We start from the raw sequence: 13,891 nt of genomic DNA, 5'->3' as shown, positions 1-13,891 counted from the left end.
TAGAAAATAAATGGACCTCTACTATGTTTGAAGTCTGTGGCATAACAATAGTATTAATCTAACCTTTGCAGAGCATTGCTGAAGTATTCCGATGTTTTATTTGTATGGAGAAATTGCGTGATGCACGTCTGTGTCCCCATTGCTCCAAGCTATGTTGTTTCAGTTGTATTCGGGTGAGTTTGCTTATCATAATTTATTCTTGCAAATGTATTAACTTAAAAAATCAGAACTACTGGTCTTAAGAACACATTCTTGTTCTTTTCCTGCCCTCTTTCTGGGGATTCTGAGGATTCCTTTTTCTTCCTCTGTGCTCTTTATTTTCCCTTTCAAAAGCTTTTTATGACACCCTGAGAAAGACTAGGGAGGCTGTGCATTATATACAGCAGTGCTAATTATAGTGATTATCTGGAAGAATTGCTTTTAAGGAACAGGCATATAATGGCTCCTTCTGTAGCATCTCTTGAGAGTCAGTGATACCTATATGGATGGAGGAGGAAGTTGGAGCAGAAAGCAAATACTGATCTTTCAGATGCCAGTATGGAACGCTAAAAGGTCATAACATCTCCTGTCATCTTGGAGTTGTTTTAACACTGTTAAATACATTTTGGAAATAGTTACCAACCTGGTATGAGATGATCAGACATGTGTTAAAGCCTTGAGGGAGTCTGGTATAGTAGGCTGAAGCAAAATCCAGAGTATTTTAATTCACTTATTAAGGTGATAGTTACCTATGTATAGTATTTCAGTTCCAAGTCCAGACTCTGCTATGTGTAGTGGATTAAAAAAGGGTTCAACTGAGGTTTTCGGACCTCGGATAGTGTTTCCAGAACTCAGAGTAAACAATTATCCCCTGCTTTGAAAGCTCTGCAAAGAACTACAGGGGAGGGATTCATGCTACATATAAAGAATGTTAGATGACCTATTGTTCGTGTGTGCCAAGAAATAATTTTCATGGATATTTTCATGGAGAGCCTTTAAGCGTAGTAGCGAGCTGACAAAAGATAAGCCTCTCAGCTGCTGAACTTTAAAAAAAGTGTAAGTTGTACTGGGCTGATGAAGTTCTTTCCAAAGCTACTTACCTTTGAATGAAACTTTCTGGAAGAGAAGCATTCAAAGGGTCCATGTAGATTTGATAATTAAACTGCAGGTTTATTACTTGCATTATAAGTAGCCCAAGAGGAAGAAATAAGTTACCTCGAAGATGAATGTCTAGAGTAGGAAAAATATACCTGCTATATTTTATGCTTTCTTTTGTTGAAATGTGCTCGTTAGTCTATAACTTTGGGAATCTGCAGTAGATACTGTAGTTTCTAATGGAATATTGGGTACCTCAAGATTCCCTTTTTAATTTTAACTAAAGTGTCTTTGTCAACAAAAGAAAAGAGTGGTTGCTTTATTATTAAGATATAAATAACAGCTTCTTGCATTAAGTGGTTAAACAAAGTTAAATTACGAATCTGTAAATGAGGAAAATATAGGAAGATTAATAAAAATAACTGAATTACAGTAAAAGGTAGCTTGCTTGCACTTCTCACAGTCCATTTTTAAAAAGTTTCTCCTTTCTTTATAGCGTTGGCTGACTGAACAAAGAGCTCAGTGCCCTCACTGTAGGTAAGATACTTTCAATATCAGAAATAAATTATCAGAAATTGGGTGTTCTGTCCTGTTAGTTATGAGTTGTCTTTTTCTAAGTGTCACAAAAGTTTTAAGTTTGACTTTTGAAAACTGCCTGTAATATATTATAAAAACTTACACTGGTATAATACTTATATTAAAATACGTTCTAGTTTTGTGACAGACCATGCAATATCTTTGTTCTTACCTTGTTACACCACTGTTTTTAATGTATGTAGTTGATCTAATAAGAAAAACTAGAAGGTATTCCTCTGAGAAATCTTCATATTCTTCTTGCAAGATTCAAAAAGCAGAAACTTACATTTTCAGACTGAAGCATGTACTTTTTTTTAGATCTACATATACAATTTGTGAGACTTGCTTTGTGTTGCAGAGTGTCTGAGAGCTTAAAAAACTGTTTTTTAAAAATGCAAAACAGTCCTTTCCCCCTACCCCCAAGCCCTGGCACCCCTTAGTAATTCTAGTTCTTGAGTATAGACCAAAAATACATTTCCAGTGGAAGGGAGGAGATTTTTTTTCCCCAGTTGGAGGGGATGTATTTAAAACAACCGACCATTTCTGCAGAACTTAATATTCAGTTTTTAAAGTATTTAATCAATGGATCTAAAATGATTAAAAGGAGTTAAATATATCTACATCTTACAAGGGGATAACTGAAACGTTACCATGGGGATAGTTGAATAGTGGGAGAAATTGAAACCCTGAGCAATGAAATGATTTGCCCAGTGTTATCCAGCAATCTATTAACAAATCTGGGAATAGTTCTTGGGTTCCTCATGTACCTATTCCATATTTTGTTGTCTTTACATAATAAAAGCAAATCAACTTAAAACATCACATTTCTAACCTGTTTTTCTGAAATCACTGCTATAGCTTCAGCTTGGGCATCTCTGCTTTTGCCTATGACTTTTCATATAGAGTAGAATTGATGAGATGAATCAGTTTTCATTGCTGCTTTCGTTTGTGCCCCTGGAGCTGTGTTTTTGCTCTAACTTCAGCAATGCTTCTTGCAGAGCCCCGCTGCAGCTACGAGAGCTGGTAAACTGTCGTTGGGCAGAAGAGGTCACACAACAACTTGATACACTTCAACTGTGCAATCTCACCAAGCATGAAGAAAACGAAAAAGACAAGTAAATGGAACATCCTTCACACAAAGGGTTTTGAAGTTCGTCTTATATGAGTGGGCATTTCAGTCCAGCTCATTTTAAAATCAGGGACTGAACTGATAATTTTTGATTACTTAAAAGCTAAAGTGTGCTGTTGCTTAACAGACAAAAGCAATGCTGTTTCTCACTGTCTGAGAGTGAGCAGAAGCATTGAACGATGGACAGGGACTAACTACATGTTCCATACCTGCCTCCTCCCTAATTTCCCGAAACCTAGGGGAGGCGAAAGGGAGAGCCATGTGCTGGAGGTCTCCTCTGGTCTACGTTCAGTTTGTTGATTGATGCTGTTTATGAAATTTTAAGGATCGATAAGTGTCAGTTTGGCCAAAAAGCTTGCGAGGCAGTGCTGTGTGGTTACTTTCAGTTGCAGATTTCAGTTTCAGGTTGGTGTTTTAATGATGTGAGATATTAGCTTCTAGAATTTCAAGCCAGATTCAGTGATGATATCCTCTATCTGCTGGATATAAACCCAATTTTATTAATGAACTTTCTCTGTAACTCTCGCAAACATTGAGAGGATACTAAGAACAGCATTTATTTTACAAAAGATTTCAAATTGAATATAAATATTCTTATAGAATACTTATTCACAGAAAATTTCTGTCTATTTTCTGCTGATGGTTTGTGTGTATTCTTTGTTTAAGGTGTGAAAACCATCATGAAAAACTTAGTGTATTCTGCTGGACCTGTAAGAAGTGTATCTGCCACCAGTGTGCACTTTGGGGAGGAATGGTAAGAAGATACTTGCATATGTGCATACGTTATGTTACAATAGGAGACTGTCTGTGTTGTGTTTGAGTGCAATTTGAAGAAATTTGAAGAATCATTGTGAAACTGTTGGTATAGCTATTGAATTGACGTGCAAATACTGTAGTTGTCGTATGTGCATAAAAAATTTGTCTGAACTTTGGGTTTGAAAGGCAGTATCTTCTGTTACTAAGTACAGAAGCAAGTTGAATTTTGTGGTGAAAGGAGGGCAGAATTATCTTCCTTGTTACAAATTTCATGATTCTTTAGACAAACTGAAGATGGCAATGAGAACTTTATGTGCAAAGAAAGAGATCTTTCTGAGAATCTGGATAAAACTTGTGTAATTTAAATATCGTGGGCAGTAATCTTGAACATCTTCAAAGCTGTGTTAGTAAAACACTTCACCATGCTCTTTATTATCCTTTTCAGTTGAGTATTTCGAGGAGAGATGGCTGTCATGCCTTGGAATATAAGTGGTTGAATGTAGCTAAAACAGTATGCTGTTTTTGTTTGGGAAGGGTGTTTTTAATTAAAAAAAAATTTTCTATCTTTGATTCGTTAAAGATATGCACAGTGAATATAGTGGTTTATTTTTGGATGACTGCTCAGACTCTAAATAACTCTTGATAGGAAGCTTTGATGGTATGAAAGCCAAATTCATGACTTCTTACAAAGGGAAGTGAAAGACAGACTTCCTACATACAATCTGCTTTGGAACTTTTCCAAACGGAGTGATACACTAGGAGGCTTTCTTCCCCTCTCTTTCTATAATTTAATAGGAGTGGAGTAAAGTTGAAATTATATTCAACACCCCTTTCCCCCTCCCCCTTCCTTTATTTTATTTATTTATTTATTTATTTATTTATTGACAGCATGGAGGACATACTTTTAAGCCACTGGCAGAAATCTATGAGCAGCATGTCACGAAAGTAAATGAAGAAGTGGCAAAGCTTAGGAGAAGACTCATGGAATTGATCAGTTTAGTGCAAGAAGTGGTAAGAAATTAATCAATGAAAACCTTAGGTTTTCCTGCAGTGTGCCATTGTCAAAGGATAACTGTGAAGTGGGAAATGGAAATGGTATACCATTTCATACACTCATGATGTTTTCTGTGCCTGTGTGCTGTTACTTCTGTGAAGGTAGTCGGATCATCCCACAGAGAGATGTTTTCGCTTCTTAGTTGTGCTCTTCGTATTCTTATTATAACCTGTGAAAAGATCAGCCCAGTCTTGATACTGCTTCTGTAGCTGCCAGGCAGAAAAAGACATACGAGTTAGCTAGCAGGAAATTTTTCTTTGGGTATATGCTATCTAAAAGCTAGAGTTGTGCAGTTCTTTGAAAGATGTGTTTTTGTAAACACTTGTAATAGAGTACAGTCTCTTGTGCTTGAGTATGCTAAACCAGTATAAAAATTTTTTATTCTAGCCTAGCTTATTTTTCTTCCCTTAGGAAAATAAACTAAGAGTATATTTGAGTGCACAACAGTGTCTATACTCAATAAAGCAGTTCACTACCTAGACCTGGTGCCACTTTTTTCCCTCCCCATAGTGGTATATGTGCCAGAAGTCCCCATATATCTGACAAATTTGGCCTTGGCAGTTTCAGTTGAAGTTCCAACAAAACAATATGGATTTTGTATTCTAGGAAAGATGTGCTGAATACTGGGCCGTTTATTATGCAGTCATTGTGCAAATAAAATATATTCCAGATGTGCTGCATAGATGCATCCTATTTGTGAACAGGTTTCTGTATGGTTCTTGGCTACGCTATCGTTCATGTATTTGTTTGCAGCATGCACTGGTAGGTTAGCTCTGCCTCAGCTCAAATGTAACCACGTTACATCACCAAGTGGGTTACTTGTAAGTATTTGTAAAGTATTTTGAGGATCACTCAAGGATGAAGGGCACGATTTAAATCAGATCATTGCTGTTACCAAAAAGGTAACTTCTCTATGCTGTTCTAGTTACAAAAGAGAAACTAGTAGTTGTATTTATAAATTTTGATACTGAAAAGTCTCCATATGGCAAATGTCTCTGTAATGAGAAAATGTTGTTCAAACTTTATTGTTAACCTTTGGTCACCCACCAGAGGGCACGCTTACTTATTCAATAAAAGTGGAAAGGTATTTACAACGTAATAATGAAGTATTTAGACTGACATCAGAAGTAGACTGCAATACAGATTGTCTAAAAATAAGTCCCTATTTTCTCATTCTAAACATGAGAGCTTCTGTAAGACCAGATATTCCTCCCCCCCTGCCTCCAATAGAAAAAGTAGGGCTGGGGGGGGGCAGGCTTCAGGAGGCTGTTTAGTCGTCTCCCTGATCTGAGAGTGTGGAATCAACATATAAAGTGAGTTAAGAGATGTGCAGAAGTGTGAAGGCTTTCTTTTTGTACATGTTCTTTCTGAATCCTGTTTTAGGAGAGGAATGTGGAGGCAGTGCGCAGTGCAAAGGATGAACGAGTTCGGGAAATCAGAAATGCAGTGGAGATGATGATTGCCCGGTTAGACACTCAGCTGAAGAATAAGCTTATAACATTAATGGGTATGTATTTGCCTCATCTATTATGAGTGGGAGCAATATATCAATAATGTGTAAATCTATTGATGAACTTTTTTTCCCTAGGAGTATCACTCCTTGCACACTTGTCAGCCTTAAGCCAGGAAACTGCTTGACTGAAAACCTCTGCATAGAGCAAGGCTTTTAGTTAATTGTGTAGTTATCGTGTTATAGCTCTAAGTTGTTAGATGCAACCAAATCTGTTTTTGTTCCCTTAGAAAGCCCTGTATAGTAACTCAGAGAACATGTACCTCTAATTGAAAGATATTTAGTACTTTTAACCTTGTTGTGAAAGTGTGTTTACACAAAAGTTTTTATTAGCTAAGAAGTACATATCTGTCATTTGACATCTTTGCAATATCTACTCCTTGTAATGTAATTTAAAAAAGTTGCTTCTCTGTGATTATCTGCAGTGAGCAACAGTTCAGGTCCATGCGTAGAAGCAGCATTGTCTACAAATGAGAGTATGGGCATCTGGAATCCGAGCTGCTACTTTGGTTCCTGATGCTGTTGCTACCCTGAGACTAGTCGCTTTAGCTCTCCTTTGGTATAAGATAGGTGAGAAGATAGGTGGTGCGCTTACAGGTATTGAAGCTTGTGGAAGCAACATTTTTAAAAATGACTTTAGATGAATAGACAGCTTTTAATGAATAAGATAGGTGAAGTCAGGAGATCTAGATTATATTCCTCAGTTGACTAGTAACTATGTATATACTTTGCTCAACTTATTTAGCCTCTGCGTCTTGGGTTGTTTTTTTTTTTTCCATATACTTTCACTTTCTTAAGTGCATTGGTAGAAGCACATAATAAAGATGACTTCTTTTGGGATATCAGTTTCTTTCGACACTCTTGAAATATTATGCTTATGACCTCAGTTTTGCAAGGTATGCAATCAGTAGATCAAAGTGCACAAATAAATAGATCATTGATCTTGTATCTATCAGCTTATCTCAAAAATAAAAGTAAGGGAATAATAGCTGTGCTGTAAACCCATTTCTGGTGCTTGAACACCCCCCCCCCCCAAAAAAAACAAAAAACAAAAAACAAAAAAAACCCTGATGTATGAATGCCTGGAAAATGTCCTTGGTTTTGAGGATACTTACATTTATTCTCATAGTTCCTTCCCATTAAATTCTTTTTTAAAAAAAGAAAAAGATATAATAAATGTATAGCAGACATAGTTCAGATTCCTCTTCAAATTCACATCAGTATTTAAAATGCATGCTTTAAGATAAATCTAGGAGTCTTGCATATACTTATGCCTATACTGAATACAGTAATCAGTTGCAAGATCTGTTTTGGTGTATACTGATTGAAGATCAGTCTGAAAGCCGTTTTAGAATGTCCTAATTATTTGGTATGTACAGATTAACATTTTGTACATGTAGCACCTTTTTTCTAAAGACTGCCAAATACTCTTCAGGTACTTAATGCATGATAGAAACGAAGATTTCAAATCCCCATGACAGAAAACAGATACGTGTCTTAGATTTTTATTCTTCCTTGTCACAGTCTTAACGTCAGTTGGAACACACAAACACTTCTAAATATTGTTTGTTCTTTTTTAAGGAAAAAAAAATGCTTAAACATCAAAGGACGAGAGAAATGGTGGATTTCAAAAGAAAAATGTCAGCTAATATAAAAGAGAGACTTGTCTGGATGAGAGCAAGTTCAGTGAAGTCAAACCTGCTTTTTTGTCCAAAAAAGCGCCCCAAAACAAAAAAAACTGTTATTTCTGGGACACAAAGAATATTTCATTACTGACTTAAACCTCAGGTGACTTCTTCACTATAGTTCTAATTAAAAATGTAGGCTTGCTTTTAAAATGCTTTCTCCATCAACCTTGGTATATTTAGAAATCCTTTACCTTATTAGGTTTTGGGGCAGCTTTCAGGAAAAAAAGCTGAATTTCTTAAAATCCAGTGAGTATGACTTTTATCTTTCTTTCCTTTAAACAGGTCAAAAGACATCGCTTACCCAAGAAACTGAACTTCTGGAATCCCTGCTCCAGGAAGTAGAACATCAGGTGACTATGAAAAGAGTTGAAATGTTGAAAGTTATATAGATATATCATCAGTCAGCCTTCTATCTTTTTTAACTCTTACTTGATGGAACTATTTTTATCTCTTTATTTAAGTGGCTTTAGATTGTACAATTTCTTCTTAAAAGCAAGTGTTATGTCTTCTAGGAATAATGGAAGGTGTTCTCTTCTGTTGCTTGAAAAACTAGTACAGGGATTACTAGTGATATCATATAAAATTGCACAGTTGTGCATTTAAGTTAGCTTAGCATTTGGACCATGTGGCTAATTTCTGTCAGTTTTGCAGCTGCCAACAGCCTATGAATAGTGGTGGCTATAAATGGCGAATAAACAAAAATGTCATGTTTCACTTTGTGCTGTTGAGGAAAACTAAAATGGTTCTCCCATCCATCTGTCTCTCCAAGAAGTTGATATGGTATAATTTTTTTCATTTTTTTTTCTAGTGGCACAAGTTTGGCTTTTGTAAATGGAATATTCACATTCTGCAGAAACTGACTGTACTTGCCCTGAACAATTTCTGCTTGCTCTGAGCAAATGGCAGGGTACCCCCCCACCCCCCCCACGATCATTACTGCATGCAGTAATTTTCTTTCAGCAGAATCTGTCATCTTAGGTTTCTGGCAGGGGGAAAAAATCAAAACTTCTGGGAGGGGAGGGGAAGAAAGCTTGTTCTGTATTCCTTCTTCATTTCCCTCCACTGCTTTTGTTTCAATAAAAATGCTAAGTTGACTTCATTACCTAAGCAGGGATTATTTTGCTCTCCTTGCACTTAAGTTATTTATTTTATAGCCATAATGGAATGTCATGTTGAGGAATTGTTGACGTCAGGAGGGTGAATGCTTCTGCATACTGTGCATCTGCCCTTTTTTTGGCTATTTGAGAGCCCTTTGTTTATAACTCATTCAAGAATTACTTCTTGTTTACATTGCAACCCAAATGAGGACCTTCTATATCTTTCTGAACAGTGGTGCTAGTGCATATGTAACTCTGCAGATCAGTTTCTCTTCTGTAGAAAAATAATTGAAATAATTACAAGTTGGTACTAGAGAAGCAAGACTTTTCCCTCCAAAATATGAGGAAAAGCTTGCTAACTAAAAAGGTTTTGTGAAGATACAGCCATTTGGCAGCTGTGTAGACCTCAACATATTTAAAGTCATTACATATGACTTTGTCAAGAGAGGCTTTGACTTTCATGTTCTTCTGGGGGAAGTAATAGAATTATTCAAAGAATTTACAGCAAAAATGTGTGTTTTTTATGTACATACTAGTCTCACTTAAGCTTGGCAGAAAGCTTGAACAGTAAGTCTAAGATATGTTTTTCTAGTGTTTAAACTATAAGTGAGAAGCAGAATAGCTTTGTCTCCTGTATTAAAGAGGTTTAAAATACACAGTACTAGGTATTCCAGGAACATATAACATTAGATTTGTTCAAAAGTATTTATTACCGCTTGAACCTTCAGATTTTGAAAAGACTTTTGTTATTATGCTTGGTCCTGTAAGCCATCTGGAATGAAGTGGATTTAAATGCATTTTCATGGCCTTCTATTTAAGATAATATATGCTTTACTTTGTTCAAATTCAGCTGAACAAACAACAACAACAAAGTACAGCTCTTGGCAATGAGGCAGGAAAGGAATAACTAAAATGTGAAGAATGTCTACGGTTCACATGAGCTTGTCTTACCATATCATGATGTATTGAACAAATTATCCCAGTGTCTAATTAAGCTTCATTTTCAGGTTGATTTACTCTGCTATTGTTGTCTAAGCACAGTAAAAGGTGTGACTTGGTATTAATCAGGCATATTTATACATAAATCCTTTAGATCTAAGTGAAGTACATAGTAGATGCTGTGATTTTCATATTAGAAGTTGAGAGAGTCTTCAGTATTCAGTACTTCCCAAGTAGGTTGCACAGCCTTTGGAGTGAGATAGAATTAGAGTATTCATTTTAATTTCTTAATAAAAATTTTAGAAGCTGTGACCATCAGCTATCATAGCAAACTCTTAGTCTTAAGAGCTGCCAGTTTCAAGAGAAATATTAAAAAAAAAAAAAAATGGATTGCATCATGGGTAATCTTTCTGAAGCTGTGGCAGGCAGTGTTTTAATATGCAATTCGTTTGTTTAAAAGCAAATGTAGTCAAAATCTATGGTTTCTACTAATGACAGAGGGATTTTTTTTTTTCTGTTTTTTCTCATACAGTTACGATCATGTAGTAAGAGTGAGTTGATATCCAAAAGTTCAGAGATCCTGATGATGTTCCAGCAGGTTCATCGGAAACCCATGGCCTCGTTTGTCACTACTCCGGTTCCTCCAGACTTCACAAGGTAGGCAGTGCATTTCCTCTGCGTTGTAGTTTGAACTTGAAAGCTATCTTAGAACTGTTTGGTTTGTTTTTAAAAGTGTTTGAAGTAACTTAAAGGAGAGTTTTATCTCTTTCCCATATTACTATACAAAAAATTCCAAAACTGCTGAAGACTCTCCCACAGGACAGATTTTGATTGTGTGGAGGATGATGTTCTAGTGATTCTGGAAGGCAGCTGGATGTTGATATGTGCAAGCCTTGTGTAAAATTAGGGCAGGGATGTACCACTGTATATTAACATGCAGGTTTGGAAGCATGAGTAATAAGTGGCTGAGTTGCTAGAGAGATTCCCTAACTCCACCTCTAATGAAGAGGAGTCATGCTCCGCAGCCATGCATGCGTTGGTGGTGATAATCCATTGGGTAGCATTGTTGTGTCTGTTTCTCAGTGTTAAAATCGATTTCTCTGACTGAATTTGAGTCCAGATTTATACACCGAAAATGACAAATTGCTTAACTTACTCCTCTTACAACATCCACCAATAGGTTTTTCTATTCCAGCAGGGCTTATTTTATAAATCTGTAGCCCCTGATGGGGAATCAGAACAGTGGGCTCCAGATGACTAAAAATTTCTCTCTTTACACTTAGTTTACTGATTTGCCCTTTTTCTCTTATTATTGGGGTCGTTCAGTGTATAATTGCAAGGCTCTCATGAGATGCCTCTGCAGGTCACCTTAATTCAGAATATATAGCCAAAATCACTTTCTAACACGATTCCTTTTCATAAAGAGTAGTTTTAGTGCTGGGTTCTGAAAAAGTCGGAGTTTAGGATAGCTGGCTGCAAAGCTTCTCCGTGAAATTGAGAGTATGAGAAATCTTAGAAGAATTCCTCAAATCAATTTGTGTTCTTTAGCAAATATCAGTCTGTCTTGCTTTTAAGTGCAATCTGAAAACTATTACCTTGAAGTGTTTTCTGAAAAGAATACTTAAAAGTCCCTCTGAGGAGAGTTTAAAGCTGAATATGCATTTTCCAATGGCCATAAGCTCTGAAACATGAACCACTTAAGCTTTGTTCTTTCAGCCATGCAACAGTTTCATCCTTTCTAGAACTATCAGAGTTTTACAATAAAAATTGCTCTGTTAGGAGATTATTAGCCATCACCAGCGAAAAGGCAGATCCTCTTAACTATCTTTAAATACTTGTCTGCTCTTCCTTTTTGACCATAATGTAAAACATTTGCTTTGATGCATGGTATCATATGCAGAGGTGCTGGGGAGAAGGCTCTTGAGTGGAATTTTCAGAAGTGCTGAAAAAAACCACAGGTAGTCGTAGTGCATTTCAGTGGATCTAGTGATCCAAGTCATCTTAAATGCTTCTGAAGAGTCCAAAAGTTGGGATTTTTAATATGATGTTATTCAACTCTAATATATGTATTTTTTTCCTTAGTGAATTAGTTCCAGCCTATGACTCAACTACCTTTGTCTTGGAAAACTTTAGGTAAGAATGTATCTTAAGAAATTACTGTGAATATCAATAAGCTCTTTCTGTTTCTTCTGCCATGTTTAATATCATTTAAAACACTGAATAGTCTCTGTTGAAAACTGTTAGATACAAACTAAGCGATAGAAATTCAATCAAAATCTCTTATGTACCAGGTGAGCAACAATTAACCCTAGTTCAACTGATAGTTTAAAAATTTTCCTTGTTCAATCTTTCAAAAGTTGTTCTCTTTTATCAGTTTTCCAAGGAACACATATATTTGATGCTTAACGTTTTGCTTAGGCCTCACATGCTGTTAGGTGCTCTTTGTGCAACAAGGACAGTTTCAGAGTGTAAGTGTAACCTGCTCTTTCATGGAGGGTTTTGCTTTCTCTCAATAGCAATTTTTTTTTCTTTTTTCTTAATAGTACATTGCGTCAGCGAGCAGATCCTGTTTACAGTCCACCTCTTCAAGTGTCAGGACTTTGCTGGAGGTTAAAAGTTTATCCAGTGAGTTAATATCTTCAACTAGAATTGTTACCCCATCCAACACATGCTTGTCCTGTAAAGAAACATCAGTTAGATTCTTCTCATGAGGAAAGAAATGTTGTATATAAAAAGCTGTATGAAAAAAGCATAAGGTTGCTGTTGTCAATCAGTGACCATTGGAACATTCCTTCTATGCCTCCAGATATTCAGCATGAGCATTTTCAGTACAGTTAATCTGGCTAATTTAAAAACAATTAAAAATGGGTCTTATAAATATATCATAGCAACCTTAATAGGTATTTCTACCCTTTTGTTTGAGTGTTTAAACGTGCTTCTTGCAGAACTGAGGTCTAGATTAACTTACCATGTTTATGTTTATAAAACGGTACTTATTTTGAAAGTTGGAGGACAGAGTTTTGTTTGATGGGCTGTTTTACTGATTGTCCACTTCTGAAATGCTGATGTTAAAAAGTGTGCATTGGACTAATGTCCTTTCAGTGAGCTGAATATTCAGACTTTTAAAGCAGTATCTGTGTCAATGTTGTAATGTTAACCCATGAGGTGCGATCTTTTTTCGCTCCACTAGTTTGGTCAGTGCTTCCAGAAAGCTCTGGCTGCTCTTACAGCTTTGTTTGGAGAAATATCTACATGAGTTTAGTGGTGGAGTACAACTTCTGTTGTTTGTTAGTCATTTAAATGGGATCTTCAGAGAGCTGGATTCATCTGTCAAGCCCACATATGCACACAATAGTATTCCTGCAGAGCAGAGGTGGACCACTGTGTCAGTTTTCAGAGTATTTTAAATTCAGGATTGACTATGTAAGGTGCATTGTCAAAAGGCATTACAATTATTTTTAAAGCGGTAAGTTGGAATGTTTCTTCAACCTAGAAGATTCAAGTTGAGCTGTTCGTCATCTTTGATTAAGGTGAGTGTGATGAAGGCTTTGCCACAATTTTTCTTGAATTCTGGTGATTCTTAAGTTGTGTTAGTTGACCTAACTTTTTCATGTTGCATGTTTTTCTGAAGAAAAGAAATGATTCTTTCCTGTTTCAGAAATGAAGTGGCTTTCAAATGCAGCTGTATGTAAAATATTTCAGAACTAATGTTTAACCTGAGCTGCTTTCATGCTAAGAGTTTTCTGTTGAGAGAATTGGACCATAATAAACTGATGAGTAGGTTTCACGAGCTTTTTTCACTGCTTGGTCTATGTTCTGTTAAATAAGTGTTGTTCCAACACATTGACAAATGTTTGTCTATTCAGTTTTGTACTTAACTGAACTGCTAAAATGTTGGAGTAACTTAAACTGTGTTCTGAGATGGTGATTTATATCTGAGATACAAATACTAGAGTGCACATCTGCTTCCAGGTGTGAACTCTACCTTGATTCAAGTTACAGTAGGAGTTCTAGGTCACAGAAGACAAAATCAAACTGTAGCATACAAAATAGACTGTCTGGAAGTTC

At 36.2% G+C, this 13,891-nt stretch overlaps 1 protein-coding gene across 6 annotated transcripts in view; it reads left to right on the top strand.

Moving 5' to 3' along the window:
* Positions 1 to 13,891, top strand: part of TRIM37 (tripartite motif containing 37) — a 32,034-nt gene that overhangs the window by 1,754 nt on the left and 16,389 nt on the right. For all 6 annotated transcript variants that reach the window (XR_010886221.1, XM_067309775.1, XM_067309774.1 and 3 more), the window contains exons 2-11: positions 72 to 173; positions 1,571 to 1,611; positions 2,649 to 2,765; positions 3,446 to 3,533; positions 4,424 to 4,546; positions 5,973 to 6,096; positions 8,070 to 8,137; positions 10,356 to 10,480; positions 11,906 to 11,956; positions 12,367 to 12,448. Coding sequence is in view for 5 of the 6 variants with exons in the window: in XM_067309775.1 (XP_067165876.1) it covers positions 72 to 173; positions 1,571 to 1,611; positions 2,649 to 2,765; positions 3,446 to 3,533; positions 4,424 to 4,546; positions 5,973 to 6,096; positions 8,070 to 8,137; positions 10,356 to 10,480; positions 11,906 to 11,956; positions 12,367 to 12,448 (921 nt within the window). In the remaining variant the exon portion in view is untranslated. The remainder of the gene's footprint in view (positions 1 to 71; positions 174 to 1,570; positions 1,612 to 2,648; positions 2,766 to 3,445; positions 3,534 to 4,423; positions 4,547 to 5,972; positions 6,097 to 8,069; positions 8,138 to 10,355; positions 10,481 to 11,905; positions 11,957 to 12,366; positions 12,449 to 13,891) is intronic.

This window comes from Apteryx mantelli, chromosome 22, assembly GCF_036417845.1.
Source record: "Apteryx mantelli isolate bAptMan1 chromosome 22, bAptMan1.hap1, whole genome shotgun sequence".
NCBI lineage: Eukaryota > Metazoa > Chordata > Aves > Apterygiformes > Apterygidae > Apteryx > Apteryx mantelli.
This window is presented reverse-complemented; position numbering and strand designations above follow the sequence as displayed.